Raw genomic sequence first — 18,353 nt, 5'->3', positions numbered from 1 at the left:
AACACTTATAATGTTAGGTACCAGGTCTATCTATAGCTAGCTCACGATACAAGTCCCGAATTCGGATTACAAATCAAGTCTCGCTATTCTTGAGGAGGAAGAAAGGAAGGTAGGTGGGGAAAGGGGAAGAAGTTGCCGTCCATCCTGATCCAGCCTGGATGCTGATCCCATCGTCGCTCGGGGTTTAAGTAGCGAGCCGTCAGGCGAGCGGGCTCAGCGGGCCCATTCTGGCCCGATGAATCTTCTGTTGGGCTACACAATCCTCTTGGGCCGGATGTTGACGCGTCTCGGGGTGAAGCCCTCGACTGCCTTGGCGGTACGTGCGCTGACATCCCCTCCTCCTTGAGAACTGGCTTGTCCCCAAGCCAGTAGAGCCAGAAAGCGCTCGCGCATGGACTTGGCATCTTTCCAGGCGGCGTCGATGATGGACAGATCATACCAGCGCACGAGTACTTTCTCGCTCCAGCCCTGGGGAGTGTTGCGCCAACGTGTGTCGATGATCTCCACCGGTGACAGTGGTTCCTCAAGTGGAACGGGTAGCTTGTCTTCCACCTCGTGTTGTTGGAGAGCGCACGCCGCAGCTGAGAGACATGGAAGACAGGGTGGACCTTGGCACTGGCGGGAAGCTCGAGTTCGTCGGCGACAGGGTTGACGACGCGGAGGATCTTGTAAGGTATGAAGTAGCGGAAGGAGAGCTTGTGGTTGGTGCGACGCGCCACCGTCGTTTGCAGATAGGGTTGGAGCTTGACGAAGACGGCATCCCCGACGACGAAGGAGCGATCAATGCGCTTCTTGTCGGCATGTGCCTTCATGATGTTGTGCCCTCGGTGGAGGTACTCGGCCAGTACTTGCTGCATGTGCTTGCGCTCCGCGAGCCAGTCATTGACGGAGGGAATGGAGCAAGTAGAGGCCGCCTCGATGCCCCAATGACGTGGTTCGTGCCCATACAGAGCAACAAAAGGTGAGGTGCCCAAGGAAGAATGAAAGGAAGAATTGTACCAGAACTATGCGAGGGCGAGGTACTGGTGCCATTTGCTTGGGCAGGCATGCGTGAAACACCGCAAGTAGATCTCCAGGCACTGGTTGACTCGCTCTGACTGGCCGTCAGTTTGCGGGTGGTATGGCGTGCTCATATTGAGTTCAGTCCCGATGACCTTGAACAGCTCTTGCCAGAATTTGCTCGTCAACACTAGATCCCTGTTCGATACGATTACTTCGGGAAGTCCATGGAGTTTGTATATGTTTTCCAGGTAGGCATGCGCAACTTTGGCCGCCGTGAATGGGTGGCTCAAGGAGAGGAAGTGCCCATAGCGGGTGAACATGTCGACGACGACGAGGATACAGTTGTACCTGCCCGAAGAGGGAAGGTCGTCGATGAAGTCCATGGTGACCACTTTCCAGGCGCGGTCATGCACCGAGAGCGGCTCGAGCAGTCCTGGGTAGCTAACGCACTCTGGTTTTGCTTGTTGACAGACGGAGCAGGACTGGACATACTGGTGGGTTTGTTCCTTCATCTTGGGCCAAGCGAAGAGGCGACACAGGCGGCGATAAGTGACTGGCACGCCAGAATGACCGCCCATGGTGCTGTCGTGAAATGCGTGGAGCATCCGTTGCTGTAGGGCGGGGGGCCGCCCAACCAGAGCCGATCGGGGAAGTAGAGCAGTCCGTCATGTGTGGAGAACCTCCCTTTGGGGTCCGGTCATTTAGACAAGTCTTCCAGAATCTTCTGAACCTGGGGGTTGGCGTTGTAGCTGGTCGCGATGTCGTTCAGCCAAGCGGGTGTGCAGATTGACATGGCTAACAGAATATCCTCAGGAGTACGGTGCGAGAGCGCGTCGGCGGCTGTGTTTGAAGACCTGGGGCGATAGCAGATTTTGTAGGGCATCTCGAGCAGTTTGGTGAACGCTTTCTGCTGCCACGGGGTGGACAAATGTTGATCGTCAAGATGCATGAGGCTCCTCTGATAAGTGCGGATGATGAACTCGTCGTTGTGCAGGTAGGGACGCCACTGCTCCACGGCCATGAGGATGGCCATGCATTCTTTTTCATAGGTGGAGAGGCCGCGGTTCTTGGGGCTGAGAGGTTTGCTCATGTAGGCGATCGGGTGCCCGTCTTGCTGAAGAACAGCTCCAATGTCATAAGCGCATGCATTAGTGTCAATCACGAACTTCTTACTGAAATCTGGAAGTTGCAGTACAGGTGCTGATGTGAGCTTCAGTTCCAGAACGTCGAATGCCTTCTGTGTGTCACTTGTCCAAACAAACTGATGGTTTTTCTTTAGCAAGGTGAACAAAGGTCTTACGATGATCCCAAAGTGTTGGACGAATTTCCTGTAATATCCAGCCAGGCCGAGGAAGCTGTGTACATCTTTGGCGCAATGAGGTACATGCCACTGTTGAATTGTTTGAATCTTGCTGGGGTCGGTGGAAACGCCACGCTCGTCAATCACGTGGCCCAGGTAAGCGATCTGACGCTGCGCGAAGGAGCACTTGGACTGCTTAACTTTCTAACGGTCGTCTCTGAGCAGCTGGAGCATGTGCGCGATGTGTTGGATGTGCTCGGTCAGGGTTTTGCTGAAGATGAGGATATCATCGAAGAAGGACATGACACATTTGCGCATGACTGGCTGCAGAGTAGTGTGCATGCCTTCGTTGAATGTGGTCAGGCTTCCTGCTACTCCGAAGGGCATGACACGGTATTCCCAGTGCCCGGAGTGTGTCTGGAATGCTGTTTTATACTCCTCACCTTCTGCCATTCTTATTTGATGGAATCCCGCACGCAGGTCGAGCTTCGAGAACCATTTTGCACCGGCCAGTTCATCGAGCAATTCATCGATGATTGGGACTAGAAACTTGCCGACCACGGCCATGGAGTTGAGATGACGGTAGGCGACGCATAAGCGCCAAGTGCCGTCCTTTTTCTTGACTAGTAGAGCTGGGGACGAGAAGGGGCTAGAGCTTTTCTGAATTATCCCTGCATCGAGCATTTCTTGAACCTGACGTTCGATCTCTGTCTTCAGTTCGGGTTTGTATCTGTACGGTCTGGAGTTGACAGGTTGCGCGCCGGCCATCAGGGGAATGCGGTGATCACAGTCGCGGCGAGGCGGCAAGACCCGTGGATCCTCGAAGACGTCGGTAAACTGTTCCAGTAGTCGCAAAATCGCCACGGGAATTGGCGAGTTGTGGTGCTGTTGCTGTCAAGAGCGCTGAGGTGCACGATGTGGGCCACTGATCCTTGCTTGCAAGCCTTGAGGAGTTCTGGTGCAGAGATGACCGAGCATTGGGTTTGGTCTGAAGATGTTGCAGACAATGTCAGTTGGCCGGCTGGAGTTGTAACAGTTAAGAACTGCTTGATCCAATCTATATTCATGGGGCTGTGTTGTCGCAGCCAGTCCATGCCGAGGATTGCATCATAGGTGCCCAATTTGAGGATCTTGAAGTCTGTCCTGAAATCGTGCCCTTGGGTTGTCCACTGACACTCTGGAATGTAAGTGGTGCAGGTAATTGTGGTACCATTGGCCACGCGCACACGACATGGCCGCGGTAGCGGCTTTGCTCCGGAGAGTTTGGCCGCCAAGGAGCTGTCCACGAATGATGTGGAGCTGCCAGAGTCGACCAACAACAGAATCTCATGGCCTTGCAACCAGGCATGCAACTGCAACACCCCTGGGTCTGACGAGCCATCTTCGTCCTGACGGGACAGTGTGCAGAGATTTTCTTCGTCAGATATCGGTGATGTTGGCGGCGACTCTTGTTGTGCATCGTCTTGGGGAAACATGGCGAGTAACTCTTCCATGACGTGCATTTGCACTGTGGGCGGGCATGTGTGGTCTTTGCCCCACCATTCACCGCACTTGAAGCAGAGTCCCTTCGCGCGACGGAAGGCGCGAAGGGCGGCGACCTTGCTGGCTTCAGGCGTTGCGCATGCGGCGTCAGTACCGCAACGATCTTCAGAGACCGATGTTGGAGTAGCAGGTCGACTGAAGAATGGAGGTGGCGACGGGCGACTCGCATGGTTGTGGCCTCGGGGAGTGTTAACGAGACGCCCGAACGAGTGTGCACCGCCGGCCACTTCCTCCTGAAGCAGGGCCAGCGAGCATGCCGTGTCTAGGTCCAGTGGACGTTGAGCACCACCGCGCGGATATCCGACCGTAGTCCCTCCACAAAACGTGTCAGGAAAAAATACGGGTGAGTGGACTCTGAAAAAGATATAAGATAATTCATCAAGGTTTTGAAACGCTCGATGAAGACTGCGACTTTGGTAGTTTGTTTGACAGCATAGAATTGTCGGATGAGCATTTGGTGTTTGTCACGCCCGAATCGGGTGCAGAGAAGGGAAGTGAAGGATTCCCAGTCCAGGCCGGCCAATTTCTTCTAGACACACTGCAGCCAGATGCCCGCAGGGCCAGAGAAACTCAAGATGGCCATGGATACGCGGTAGGTGTCGTGGACTGTGAACATCTGAAAGTACTGTTCGCAAAGCGTTTTCCATACCTGCGGGTTATTGCCGGTGAACACCGGAAAGTTCATGGATGGTTGTTGACCCAAATTGGTTAGGATGGATGATGATAGGGGAGGAACATGGGCCGGAACGATCGAGAGGGAAGGCATACCCGAGACCGGAGGTTCCGCCAGTGACACCTGGGTCACTGACGATCCCCCTCCGGTGAGATCGACGTCGCCGCGGCCATCGGGCCCGTGGAGATCCCCTCGCACATGGAGCAGAGGAGCGAGGTGTTGTGGAATCACCGCTCCACTCGGCGGTGGTGGTGTAGGTGCGGTCGCGCGTAGCGCCGCGACCGTGGCCTCCAACTTCGCGAATTGAGCCTCGAGATCTGGCTTCCAGTGAAGGAGATCTTCGATCTGCGAGGACTGTGCCTGCAGCTGCTTGAGGACGTGGGCGGAGTCGGCCTTGGCGTCCTGATGGAGCTTGTCGTGGTACTCCTTCAGCGCTGGATCCATGGCGGCGACGAAGGCTTGCCGCACTTGGATTCGCCGGCGGGTTTCAAGGGTTGACGCGGCGGAGGAGTGGTGTTGGTCTCTGATGCCAGGATGTTAGGTACCAGGTCGATCTATAGCTAGCTCAGGATACAAGTCCCGAATTCGGATTACAAATCAAGTCTCGCTGTTCTTGAGGAGGAAGAAAGGAAGGTAGGTGGGGAAAGGGGAAGAAGCCGCCGTCCGTCATGATCCAGCCTGGATGCCGATCCCATCGTCGCTCGGGGTTTAAGTAGCGAGCCGTCAGGCGAGCGGGCTCAGCGGGCCCATTCTGGCCCGGCGAATCTTCTGTTGGGCTGCACGATCCTCTTGGGCCGGCTGTTGACGCGTCTCGGGGTGAAGCCTTCGACTACCTTGGCGGTACGTGCGCTGACATCTAACAAAACAACATAAGCTTCACTGACTTCTAACATAAGATCTCATATCTTGCTCATGTATAGCTTTCTTGATTGGAGACGTTGTTTTTTTCTAAAGTCTTTCCATATAGACAAATTTCTTGCAAAATTTGTTTGGTAATCCAGTTATATAATGATATCATGATATCATCTAAAGGGTGGAAGTAGTATATACTTGAGTATCGAAATGTTATTTAAAAAATATTTAACGAATATGGCTATTAGTTATCCAGGAAAACAGGGTAAAATCATTGTTTTTTTCGATTTTATTATATCCAAAAAAAGCAATGAAACCACGGTGGCATGCCATCGCTATCAGAATGAAGAAGAGTGTGCCAAGAAAAGGGTGGTGCAACCATGCACTATTCTTTAAAAAGCGAGTTCACCATGTTGTGCCATGTGTACGCTCAAGGGGACGCTGAGCGGAGGCTCACACCATGGTCGGGCCTAATGGCGGCGGCTACTCCATCTGGCATAGCGTACAGTGGCGACCACGAGGCACCTGACCCACTATAGCTTTACCATTTTGAAAAGACAATTGAACTATCTTCGGCCGAAGTAGCTATCCCCATCTTCCACTCATAAATATCGTGCTTATGGTGATGATAGTGGCCCCACGAGCTTGATGCCATCCACCGGCAGCATTTGCATTCTCACACGACAATGACACCAGCAGATTCACACATTCCAACCAGAGTAACCGGGTTGCCGTGACCAAGAAAATGTCCATGTCTCAACTTTGTGGGGAATCCCAAAGATAACAAAAATCTAGGAAGTATGCCTCCTTCGATTTTGGGATCGACCATTCTGCTGTGCGGCAATGCAGTATCAATTAGGGCTGCACACAACTGGGCACATCGATGTGCGCAGGTGCAGCGAGCAAATCATTGATCGTGTGGTTGAGTGTTTGAAACAATCATGCATGTCCACGCTGTGCTGCCAAGGGAAACTTTGGTTTACTCTGGCTTCAATAATCTCTCGCCATCACTCTACATGATGTGCATAACAGACTAGATGCGCCACATGGGATCCAGTTGGTACAAGCTGATCTGTTCCTAATGCCTCCAAAAATCTAACAAGTTTATGACAGTTTGCATGTGTGTCATGACACATGTTACGTATTTCCCTCCATTCGAATGCGACGAAATGAAAAAAAGGGAGAATTTTCTTGAGCAGTACTATCCATGGTATAACAATCACACTTGGGAGAAATGGTGTATATGTGACTTTGTTTTAATATTCTTCTGGCTAGCTAAATAATCATTGTGATGGCCGTGGTGAATGGGAACTACTCTAGCTAGCTGATCACTATAAGTCTCGGTGGAGGGGAGCTATATATATATGCACCCACCACTGATGGGGGTAGGAAGATATTAAGTTATAATAACTCAGTGTAGAGGTGAAGGGTGTGTAAGCACTGAAAATGAGTTATAAAGCTGTGGCACTTCTTTCATAAATTACTAGTGGTTTGGATGAATTTATACATTCACTCATCCAATTAAGTGATAATAACTCATGACAAGGTGAACAGTGCACAACATTAAAATGAGTAATCATCTTGCTATCCTTCTATAAAATCATACAAGTTTGGATGAATTTTATGGTGGTAGCTGCCTGGTGTGATCTGAAACGGTTTGCTCGCCCAATGAATATGGAGGCCTTAGCTAGGTGCATATTTTGCTTCTCCTCAATCAAGTTTTGAGAGTGTGCTGGAAGTGGTTGGAGAAGGTGGGGGATGATAATCCATGGGCTGGGCTTTCTATTTCTGTCACGCAGGAAGCGGAAGCAATGTTGCATGCTGGCTTTTGATGCACGCTGGGAAAGGTGAGACATTGCTCTTCTGGTCAGATTCTGGCTCCACGGTCATAGTATGGCGCAGCTCACTCCAAATTTGATGAATTTCCTGAAGCTTGTTGCTCATTCTTGTACTGTTGCGGAAGTACTCAGCCAAATCTACTTACATTACATTCTACCTCGTATGTCATCACATGTGCTCATGAGCTTTGGAGGTCTTGGGAACCCCTCGAGTTGAAGGTCTTTGTCTGGCTTACCCTATGCAACCGTCTCAAGACCATAGACAAACTCACGACGAGGTAGTTTTAGCATCCTCCATGCTGCCCTCTTTGCGCTTAGGAGCTGGAGAGCCTACAACACATTCTCCTAGGTTGTACCTTCACTCGAGAGGTCTAGTACCATGTTCTCCTCATCGTGTATCTATACCCTTCTACTCCTATTAGCCACAAGGACCTTGCTAAATAGTAGTCCAATCTCTCCATTGTGGTTCTGACGCGTAGCCGCCCGCTGGTAAACTCCTTCATGATCCTAACGTCTCGGTTCATTTGGTTGGATCAAAATATTGTGTATTCGATAAGGCAGCGACCTTGCCCTTGTCGGTTGTCCACAAAATTCAGGCAGAGTTGTCGATGTGGAAGCTTGCTCGTACGGGCACGGTGGGAGTCCAGGAATCTTTTTTACCCTATCTTGCTTGAGCAATCGTTTGTGATTGGATCCTAGCCATGTAAATATGTTTGTCACTCTGGGTTTTATTCTCCCCATCTTAATACAAAACACACACGATCATCTTTTCTCGAAAAAAGATTTGGATAGTTTTTACATCCATACATCCATAAATGCCAATGGTCAGGATGGGCTCATTGCCCGCGTGCGAGATGGCAGCCCCCTACGGCAAACTTGATGTCATTAGCCATTTGTTCCGGTGTCCACAACATCCGCGCTCTCTGCTTGCTCTCTCGTAAGAGTGGTTGGATAACCTCGAAGTATAAGGGTGAAGTAACTTAGCAATAAGTGTTTTCCTCAGTAGAAAACATAGGTTTATCGAACCAGAAAGAGTTCATCCAACAAACAAAGTCACTAGTGCCTGCATAGAAAACACAAAGCAAGCTTGTCCCCAACACGTCAAAGGTTGTCAAGCTTCTGATCTTGCTTGTTACAAGATTAAATTGCACGGTATGATAGAAATTGACAGATAGATAAAATAAAAGAAACGGTACAACATGGTAAAGTGTTTTTGATGAGGTTTTTACTAAAGCAAAGTAGACCTCCGGGGCCATAGGTTCACTAGTTGCATCTCTTCAACCATAACGGTATAGTGGCGTAAACAAACTAAAGTTGAATAACGATTGAATTGTAATATTTATATTTATGATTATGATCAGTCATGGTATAACCTCATATAGTCATTACGTCCGTGATATGGCGTGTTGGGCCGTGCTCCTTGTTCGCGTGAATGAAAACTGGTGCGGGCGGACGAAATGCGTCGGCCCTTGTACATGCCATTAAATTAGGGAGCATAGTGGAGTAAAAGATATATATTTTAGAGTTTGCATAGGGCCTCAGATCTTTTTGTCGGCTCGGCACTGCCCCTGCAACCGAATAAGACTAGCTCTTGGCTTCCTAGTTTGTGTGAGATTTGATGGGTCGTGGACTCGTGGTAGTTAGTGAGGCTAGCAATGCAAATTGCCTGGTGCGACAGACGTGATATGCTCGATCTGGTTTGACCCAAGCAGCAACCGAAAATATTTCTTTTGACGGCTCGCCACTTGACAATATGAAATACAATTCTCCCAGCAAGAAAATGATACTAGGATGTAAGACATGTTTAGCAGACCATGTTTGGAGGATCTCCTCTGGAATACATGGGAAACGAATCAAACTACCATACTTTTTCTTCAGGGAAAAAGAATCAAACCATCATACTAGCTTGCTCTTGGAAGCATCCTAGTAAGAACAACGCCCACCATACTCTGTTAATCTATGGGTTGCTTTGATTAGTTAATGCAACCGAAAGCCAAAAAGTTATATTTCACGTTGTCAGTTGTTGTTTGGGTTTACTCGCACCAACATCTAATGCTTGCAAACGACTGTAGAAAATGATATCGACAAATGTAATAACGTCTAGGCAGCGCCCACTTCTCATCTGCTGAAGCATGTAAACTGAAGCTGAGAAGAATGCAGAAGCCGAACTTGGACGAGCAGCTCCTGCTAGAACCCGTGGAGAGGAGCGATCATGTGGCGGTGTTGGAGGAGGCGAAGCCACTGCTGCGGCTGGCCGGGCCGCTGGCGGAGGGCGGCATCCTCCGGTCCGCGCTGCAGCTGGTGTCCGTGATGTTCGTGGGCCACCTCGGCGAGCTTCTCCTCGCCGGCGCCTCGCTCGCGAACCTGACCGGCCTCAGCTTGCTGGTGGGCATGTCGAGCTCCCTGGACACGCTGTGCGGGCAGGCGTTCGGCGCGCGGCAATACCACCTCGGCTTCTACAAGCAACGGGCGATGGTGTTACTGGCGCTCGCCTGCGTCCCCATTGCTCTCGTCTGGGCCAGAACCGCCAAGATCCTCCTGCTCCTCGGCCAGGACGAGACCATCCTAATCAGTGCGCCTACGCGCGGTGGCTCCTCCCGGCCCTTGTCCCGTACGTCCCTCTCGTGTGCCACATCCGCTTCCTGCAGTCGTGGTGCCCGTCATGGTCAGCTCCGCCGTCACGGCGCTGAATCACATCCTCATCTGCTGGGCAAGAGGGTTGGTTGCAATTTCTGGTTCACATATCTCCTTGATAAAAATATCTATGTCAACTTGATGGGCATAATTGTCATAAATACGAAATGTAACAAATAGTTATAAATGAAAATATACCACATCCGAATCATAAATCGGACGAGGGCTGACGGGGACGCATATCAAAACAATACCACTATGTATAACAAACAACATACGGGTAAGAAAAATTATACAAGTAACTATCTAAATCACACGAACATGATTTTTTTTATAAAAAAGGATAAGAATAAGAGGCTCACCAAGGTGGTGCCGGCGACGGGACGGTGTGGGCGATCGACGGTGGTTAGGACTGGGACAAAAAGGTACTAAGTAAACCACACCTACGTATGCAAACTTAGAAGTTAATTTGAGCTCAAATTGCATATAAATCAAATAAACTACCACATATAATTACTCCCAAACTAAAACCCACAAAATCATTATACTTATAGAGTATTGCAAAAGCTAATCTACCAATGAGAGATGAAAGGACAAAGTTGCTAACCTTTGTGAACACTTGGATGGATGGGGTGCCTTCAAATCTTGGACAAATTTTGGCAAAAATGGAGGTGAGCTCGAGCAAGAGGGGAAGAAACAAAGGAGAGAAAAGGGAAAAAACAAAGGGCTTCGGCTCGGGCTAGATGAAGCACTATATATAGTGATTTCTTTAGTCCCAGTTGGTTATACAAACCGGGACTAAAGGTGCACTTCTATCCCGGTTTGTAACACGAACCGGGACTAAATGTGCTCGTGGGTGCCAAGCCTGACACAAGCCTGCCACCATCCTTTTAGTCCTGGTTTGTGGCACGAGCAGGGACTACAGGCACGCCACGAACCGGGACTAATGATGCCCGCCCCCTAGCCATTGGAATCGGGACTAATGGTCACATTAGTACCGGACCGTTATCAAATCGGGACTAATGAGGCTCACGTAAAGTCGTTTTTCTACTAGTGATACATGATTGCTTCCTTGAATATCGACATAACTCTGCGCTTTTCTATCAATTGCCCACAGTAATTTGTTTACTCACCGTATGTTTTTTTGTTCGAGAGAGAAGCCTCTAATGAAAACTATGGCCTCCGAGCCTACTTTTATCACATATAAAATCCAACAATACCTTGCGGCAATTTACTTGCCGTTATTTTATTTTGTATTTTACTTTATCTATCTGTCACTACGAGATTTGATCCTTGCAAACAATAGTTGTGTATTCGATAATGCAACGGCCTTTCCCTTGTCGGTAGCTCACAAAATTCATGCGGAGTTGTCGATGTGGAAGCTTGCTCATGCATGCACGGTGGGAGTCCAGGGATCTTTTTTACCCTATCTTGGTGAACTTGAGAAATCACTTGTGATTGGATCCTAGCCATCTAAATATGTTTGTCACTCTGGTTTTTGTTCTCCCCATCTCAATACAAAAAGCATATGTGGTCACGTGTTTTTGAAAAAAGATTGGATAGTTTTTAGATCCATCCACCTTACTAAATGAGCTTCTGTCATGGAAAAAGAGTAAGACAACCAAGACATGCCTACGGTCAGGATGGGCTCATTGTCAGCGCGTGAGACGGCAGCCCCCTACGGAAAACATGATGTCCTTGGCCATTTTGTTCCGGTTTCCACAACATCTGCACTTTTTGTTTTCCCATAAGAGCGGTTTAGTAATCACAAAGTATAAGAGTGAAGTAACCTAGCAATAAGTATTTCCCTCAGTAGAGAATCTAGGTTTATCGAATCAGAAATAGTTCTTCCAACAAACAAAGTCACAAGTGCCAGCACATAAAACACAAAACAAATTTGTCCCCAACACGTCAAGAACGTTGTCAAGCTTCTTGCCTTGCTAGTTACAAGATTAAATTGCATGGTATAGTAGAAATTGATAGATGGATAAAATAAAAGAAACGGTGTAGCAAGGTAAAGTATGTTTTATGAGGTTTTCAGTAAAGCAAAGTAGACCCTCAGGCCATAGGTTCACTAGTGGCATCTCTTCAAGCATAAATGTGTAGTGTGGTAAACAAATTAAAGTTGGACAGCGATTAAATTATAATATATATATATATATATATATATATATGTGTGGATATGATCATTCATGGTATAATATCATGTAGTCATTACGTCCATAACGTGTTGGGCTGTCTTGTTTGTCCACGTGGACGAAAACTGGCTCGGGCGGACAAAATGTGTTGGGCCCTTGGACTTGCAATTAAGTTAGGACCATAGTGGAGTAAAAGACACAATATATATTTTAGAGTTTGCATAGGGCCTAAGATCTTTTTGCCGGCTCGGCACTGCACCTACAACCGAAGAAGAGTTACTCTTGGCTTCTTAGTCTGTGTGAGATTTGATGGGGTCGTGGACTCGTGTTAGCTAGTGAGGTTAGCAATGTGAACTTCCTGGTGCGACACACGTAATACGCTCGATATGAATAACTGGGAGGCACCCCAAACCCTAGCCGCCACCGTCACAGATATCTCGTTCCACCTCTTCACCGCCGTCGGAGGACGCTGCAGGCGAAGGGGCCGACGATGGCGGTGGGGACCTTGCTCGCGGCATGGGTGGCCCGCAGGCATGGCGGTGAGCTTCTCAGGGACAGCGACGTCGGCACAACGGCGTTGGTGATCAGATCTGACATGGACGGCTCTGGCTGTCCGCTTCATCGTCGGCAGGGTCATGGGTTCTTGGGCGCGGCGCAGCGAGCATGTGTGGCGGCTGTTCTTCAGATCTGCTGGGAGTTGCGCTGGCCTGCACGGCAGAGGATGGCGGCGGCGATCCTCGGCTTCTGCAGTGCTACTGGTCCGGGCGTGTGGTTCCTGCGCTCCAGATCCGTGCTGGCGGGGTGTGCATGGACCGCAGTGGCTGGATCTAGGCAAGGGCACAAGGCGGGTTGGACGTGGAGTTGTTGCTGTTGATGGTTGTTCCGGTCTAGTACACATCCACCTCCTGGAATTCACGCGAGTGCTATCTGAAGGCTAGCTTTGCACTTCAGTGCATCGGGCTAGCAGAATCTTCGCCGTCCTCTTGCACTGCATGACACCTGAAGAAATTGGTTCAGCCCTGTGTTGCTCTTCGTGACTCGAGCGGTGCGTGCATGCTGACGCCCCCAGCCCCCTCTCCTCCATGCATCCTGTCCTCGTCGCTGCCTGTGTTCGTTGGGCAAAGCCCTCGCAGTGGTTGGCGGCAGGCTGCCGCATTGACGACGTTCACCATGGTTGCACATGGGAAAGAAGCGTCGGTTCTGGTGGGTCTGTGTACCGCGTTGGTGACCTCGCTATGAATTGCAGGGGCCATCGGAAGGTTCTTGTGAGGGTTTCACTCTGTAGACCCGGTGGTTGGCTTTGGCGATGAAAGACAAACTATGGACGATGGCTTGGTGCAAAGGGGAGGTTGTGTAGCCGCGGCGATTACACATCACATTGCATGTAGCTATTGGGATCGAGAAAAAGTGGTGGCGACAACAAATGGCCGACGTTAATGGTGGTGCTACTTGAGCACCCGGTCTTGAGCTCTGGGGTGAAAGCCTAGGTTTGACCCGAGTTGGTTATATCTGGCAATGGCGATGTTTTTACGTCGTTACCTTGTTGAAGGCATTGCTCGGATATGCTTAGACGGGTTCTTTAGGATGAAAACCTAGATTCTGGTCTTAGGTGGTTGGATCCGGTAATGGCGGCGCTTGAGCACCACTCCCTTCCTGAAAGCGTTGCTGTTGAAGAACCTCCTCGTTCATGTGGTGTCATGAGAAGGTTGGTGCAGATATGGTCATTGTTTTAGTTTATTGATCGTAGATCTAATCGGTTTTTTTCTCGCCGTGCATAGCTTTGGTCTTATATGACCTTGCTATTTGTTGGCGTGTTTTATGTGTGTGTGTCGGTGTTGGCTGTGTGCATCCTAGTTACACAGAGGCCGGGTGTGTGTTCATTATGTTTGTATCCTCTTGATACTCCATTTTAAGCAATAAAATGCACCCTCTATCGAAAATGAATAACTCATGCAGCAACCGACAATATTTCATTCGACGGCTCACCACTTCACAATATGAAATACAATTCTCCCAGTAAGAAAATGATACTAGTATGCAGCACATGTTTAGCAGACTTCGTTTGGAGGATCTCCCCTGGAATACATGGAAAAAGAATCAGACCACCATGAGCTTGCTCTTGGAAGCATTCTAGTAAGAACAACACTCACCATACTCTGTGAATCTATGACTTACTTTGATTAGTTAATTCCAGCGAAAGCCAAAGTGGCTACCAAGTTGCATTCCGCGTTGTCCTTTTTTTCCAGGGAAAGTTACATTTCACATTGTCTGTTGTTGTTTGGGTTTATCTGCACCAACATCTAATGCTTGGAAACAACTGTAGAAAATGATCTCCACAAATGTAACAATGTCTACTTAGTGCCCAGTTCTCATCTGCTGAAGCTAGCTAGTAAACTAGAGCTCACAAGAATGCAGAAGCCAAGCGTGGACGAGCAGCCTCTGCTCGGACCCGTGGAGAGGAGCGAGCATGTGGCGGCGTTGGAGGAGGCGAAGCGACTGCTGCGGCTGGCCGGGCCTCTGGCAGCGGGCGGCATCCTCCGGTCCGCGCTCCAGCTGGTGTCCGTGATGTTCGTGGGCCACCTTGGTGAGCTTCCCCTCGCCGGAGCCTCGCTCGCCACCTCCCTCGCGAACGTCACCGGCTTCAGCTTGCTGGTGGGCATGTCGAGCGCCCTGGACACGCTGTGCGGACAGGCGTTCGGCGCACGGCAGTACCACCTCCTCGGCCTCTACAAGCAACGGGCGATGGTAGTGCTGGCGCTCGCCTGCGTCCTCATCGCCCTCGTCTGGTCCAACACCACCCGGATCCTCCTGCTCCTCGGCCAGGACCCGGCCATCGCTGCAGAGGCCGGCTCCTACGCGCGGTGGCTCCTCCCGGCCCTCGTCCCGTACGTCCCTCTTGTGTGCCACATCCGGTTCTTGCAGACGCAGAGCATCGTCGTGCCGGTCATGGTCAGCTCCGCCGTCACGGCACTGAACCACATCCTCATCTGCTGGGCGCTGGTGCACAAGTTGGGCATGGGGAGCAAAGGCGCGGCGCTGGCCAGCACCGTCTCCTACTCCACGAACCTGGCCATACTGTGCCTGTACACGAGGCTCTCCAGCGCCTGCAAGAGGACGTGGACTGGGTTCTCCATGGAGGCCTTCAAGGAGCTGCGCCAGTTCGCCGAGCTCGCCGTGCCGTCCGCCATGATGGTTTGGTGAGACGAGTCTTCCTGTTGTATCATCTCAACGTATGCATTTTAATTTGGGAAATGAGAAATTACTTATTTTTTGAAATGTGCAGCTTGGAATGGTGGTCGTTTGAACTGCTTGTGCTGCTGTCTGGTCTTCTGCCTAATCCTAAGCTCGAAACCTCGGTATTGTCGATATGGTAATCGAATCAAGACCACTTTTTGCAATACACAATTCACCAATTTATCTTTTCTAAGTTGTTCATTACTGGATTCTGCAGTCTTAATACGGGCGCTCTTATGTTCACGGTGCCATCCGGTCTCTGCGCAGCCATAAGGTGCCGTGAAACTCACAAACAAAATGTGGAATGCTGTATACATATATGCTAATTGGTGTCTCTGCTTTTCCTGCATATAAAATACAGCACACGCGTTTCCAACGAACTTGGTGCTGGTAGGCCTCAGGTAGCGAGGCTGGCAACTAGAGTGGTCATATGCATGGCCATGTTTGCAGGCTCAGTAATCTCCATCACAATGATTTTGCTACGCAAATCTTGGGGTTACATGTACAGCAACGAGGAGGAAGTCGTTACATACATTGCCAGGATGATACCTGTCCTCGGGGTATCTTTCTTCATTGACGGAATCCACACTTCTCTTTCAGGTATCATGTGTGAAATTCCCACATTTCCACGTATTTACTACAACCGGGAACATTGTGACATGATTTTTTTTCTGGACATCACAGGTGTGCTATATGGATGTGGTGAGCAGAAGATTGGTGCACGGGTTAATCTCGCCGCGTTCTACTTGGCAGGCATCCCCTTGGCTGTGTTGCTTGCATTCATCCTGCATTTGAATGGAATGGTATGTGCTATATGCCAGCATGAATTTAACATTTCACTGCCCACATGAATAGAGCATGCCTGAAATAACGAAAATGTTGTGGTTCCAATAGGGGCTTTGGCTTGGCATCGTTTGCGGCAGCCTCACTAAGCTTGTGTTGCTTGTGTGGATCGTACATTCCATAAACTGGGAGAATGAGGTAAAAGCTTGCAATTTGCACAGCACCATAAAATTTTCCTCTGGACAGCAATACTTGACCCCTCTTTATTTGATTTCAGTCAATTAAAGCAAAAGACATGGTGCTAGAAACTTCTCTCCCGGTTGCATGAAGAACCTTTCGGCGGACCGGAAACTGATTAGTATTGTTATATTTGTATCTAGGCTATTCTCCCATTTTGGAAAAAAAATTGTATGCACATTTAGGGATGTATATTACATATGGGTGTGTCTAGGGCACATCTAGATGTGCTCTAGTTATTGCACATCTAAGTGAGTGAATCAAGTATAAAGAGAAAAAGAAAAAAGAGAAAGAAAATATTCACACGAATCTCAATGTAAGATCAATGGCATATAATTTAGATGTGCAATACTTATGGCACATCTAGATGTGCTTTAGCAAAACTAATCTATAAACTTTCATGATGAAATACATCCTGCCATGTGGTAAACAAAAAAAATCATGATGTTTTTTGTTCTAAATCAAAATGTATGTTATCATGAAAATTTTCAGAGATGATGTATACAACACTATATAGTGTGTATGTTTCAGATTTTTTTGAAACTTTAGAGTTGACTCTTGAAATTTTCAAGTTCTATCTAGCTCCGTATCAAAAATCCACACATCGTTTATTGTCTATCGAGTGTTTCATTCGCGTGGAATATATACTTGTAGTTGGATGTGCAGAACGTTTTTTATGGAGGAATCACATAATGTCACAAGCCGATAGTTCAACAATTTTTGTTACTGAAGCTTAGATCAACAAGCAATTGAAATAGACCAACATGCAGATTCAAGATACAAGAAGTGACTCCCTCCATCTCATAATGTAAGATCTGGGACAGAGGGACTACTTTTTTGATTAACAAATACAAGAACATAATTTCTTTTTGATAAAAACAAGAACTTAATTCCAAGTTCTAGAAATTACAATAATTTTAATTACCAATTTGATCGCCTCAACTAATTAAGTAATACTATTTGTTTTTACGAAGAATGGATTTTATTGACTCAAAATGAAGCATCGTGGGGATACAAACCAAATGACTAGTATGCGCGCGCGCACACACAGTCCGTCATCAACACTATTGAATTCCGTGGCCTGTCCAGCTCAATCAACTTCCATCATGACTGGAGCAATGCATTTAGTTCTATAACACATTATTTATCGCTGGCGACCCCAAAGACTCCATTGCATGGGAGATGGAGTGGATGACAGAGACGAGTAGAATCCAAACCTCTGTATACAACTTTATGAGGTGCTTAAATTTTCCTAGCCCCGACATAAGTAGATATGAAATGCGGTTGCGGATGCTGAATGAAGTGACTCTGAGGAAGTAAGCTTACTCATGGACCTGGCCAAAGTTGGTGATGTAGTTGCAGAATTGTCTCGCATTACAGACATGGAATTGTTTAATCTCGCTTTCAATTCGATCATGTCCATGATGCTGTGCCCGAAGAGAGACAAACACAATGCAATTGAAGGTGTTATGAGGAATTTGCTTGTTCATCTCGCAAGCAAAAAAACCTTTGATCTTGTAGATTTCATCATTTCGAAATTGATGCTTTGTGCCTCAGATCCATTTATTCCAAAGCCTTTTGGACCAGGGATTCAATTTTTTGTCGACGTAGATCTCCAACGGCCATACAAGACTGACTCCAGCCTTGAGTATCTCCTTACACCTGTTCGAGGTCCTCCACCTACTCGCAGCATGGATAAAGGAAAAGTTATCGTGGACACCAGTAAAGCCCATCAAATAGTGTGAGGAACGGTCTACAACACTTCACCTTAGGGCATGTACAATGGTTGATAAAATAGTCTTATCTTAAGTCTTGCATGTAATTTAGAGATGACAAAAAAATTGTCTACAATAGGTCATCTCTTAGCTCTATCTTTAAAAAATAGTTATTTCTAAAAAGGTGGTGAGACATATTGTATTTAAGAGAAGACAAACATTTTCTCATTAGTTCTCTTTCCTCCACCTTATTATTTATTTTGCGTGACACTCCTAAGATAGCACCATTGTACATGCCCTCGTAATTGAGGGCCCTAACTTTAAAGATGCAAAGTGGTGGTCAAGAAAGAGGACGAAAACAAACGGAAAAGAAAGGGCGGGTAAAAACTGGCGGTAGAGAAACAC

At 48.3% G+C, this 18,353-nt stretch overlaps 2 protein-coding genes across 3 annotated transcripts; both read left to right on the top strand.

The window, feature by feature from the left end:
• Positions 1–9,322: 9,322 nt before the first annotated feature.
• LOC125519365 (protein DETOXIFICATION 16-like) lies at positions 9,323–10,021 on the top strand. The gene has a single exon (XM_048684200.2). It carries the CDS (start codon positions 9,362–9,364, stop codon positions 10,019–10,021), a length of 660 nt encoding a protein of 219 aa, XP_048540157.1. The 5' UTR covers positions 9,323–9,361.
• A 4,325-nt stretch (positions 10,022–14,346) lies between these two features.
• LOC125524656 (protein DETOXIFICATION 16) lies at positions 14,347–16,668 on the top strand. 2 transcript variants are annotated; one of them, XM_048689688.2, is made up of 7 exons: positions 14,357–15,176; positions 15,263–15,349; positions 15,431–15,487; positions 15,575–15,813; positions 15,898–16,016; positions 16,108–16,194; positions 16,274–16,662. In XM_048689688.2, the coding sequence occupies exons 1-7, from the start codon at positions 14,389–14,391 to the stop codon at positions 16,322–16,324; spliced, it is 1,428 nt and encodes a 475-aa protein (XP_048545645.1). In that variant the 5' UTR covers positions 14,357–14,388; the 3' UTR covers positions 16,325–16,662. The 2 variants fall into 2 exon arrangements, with proteins under 2 accessions (XP_087391132.1, XP_048545645.1); XM_087535006.1 differs by having other exon boundaries at positions 14,347–15,176; positions 15,575–16,016; positions 16,274–16,668.
• The last annotated feature ends 1,685 nt before the right edge of the window (positions 16,669–18,353 follow it).

The sequence above is a fragment of the Triticum urartu genome, chromosome 7A (genome assembly GCF_056163025.1).
Source record: "Triticum urartu cultivar PI428250 chromosome 7A, HENAU_Tu73, whole genome shotgun sequence".
Lineage (NCBI taxonomy): Eukaryota > Viridiplantae > Streptophyta > Magnoliopsida > Poales > Poaceae > Triticum > Triticum urartu.
The sequence above is the reverse complement of the archived record's forward strand: the minus strand, read 5'-3'. Positions and strand labels throughout refer to the sequence as shown.

Coding starts and splice junctions, on each gene's coding strand:
- LOC125524656 (XM_087535006.1), top strand. CDS start 14,389: ATGCAGAAGCCAAGCGTGGACGAGCAGCCTCTGCTCGGACCCGTGGAG. Junction 16,017..16,107: donor TCCTGCATTTGAATGGAATG/GTATGTGCTATA, acceptor TGGTTCCAATAG/GGGCTTTGGCTTGGCATCGT. Junction 16,195..16,273: donor CCATAAACTGGGAGAATGAG/GTAAAAGCTTGC, acceptor ATTTGATTTCAG/TCAATTAAAGCAAAAGACAT.
- LOC125519365 (XM_048684200.2), top strand. CDS start 9,362: ATGCAGAAGCCGAACTTGGACGAGCAGCTCCTGCTAGAACCCGTGGAG.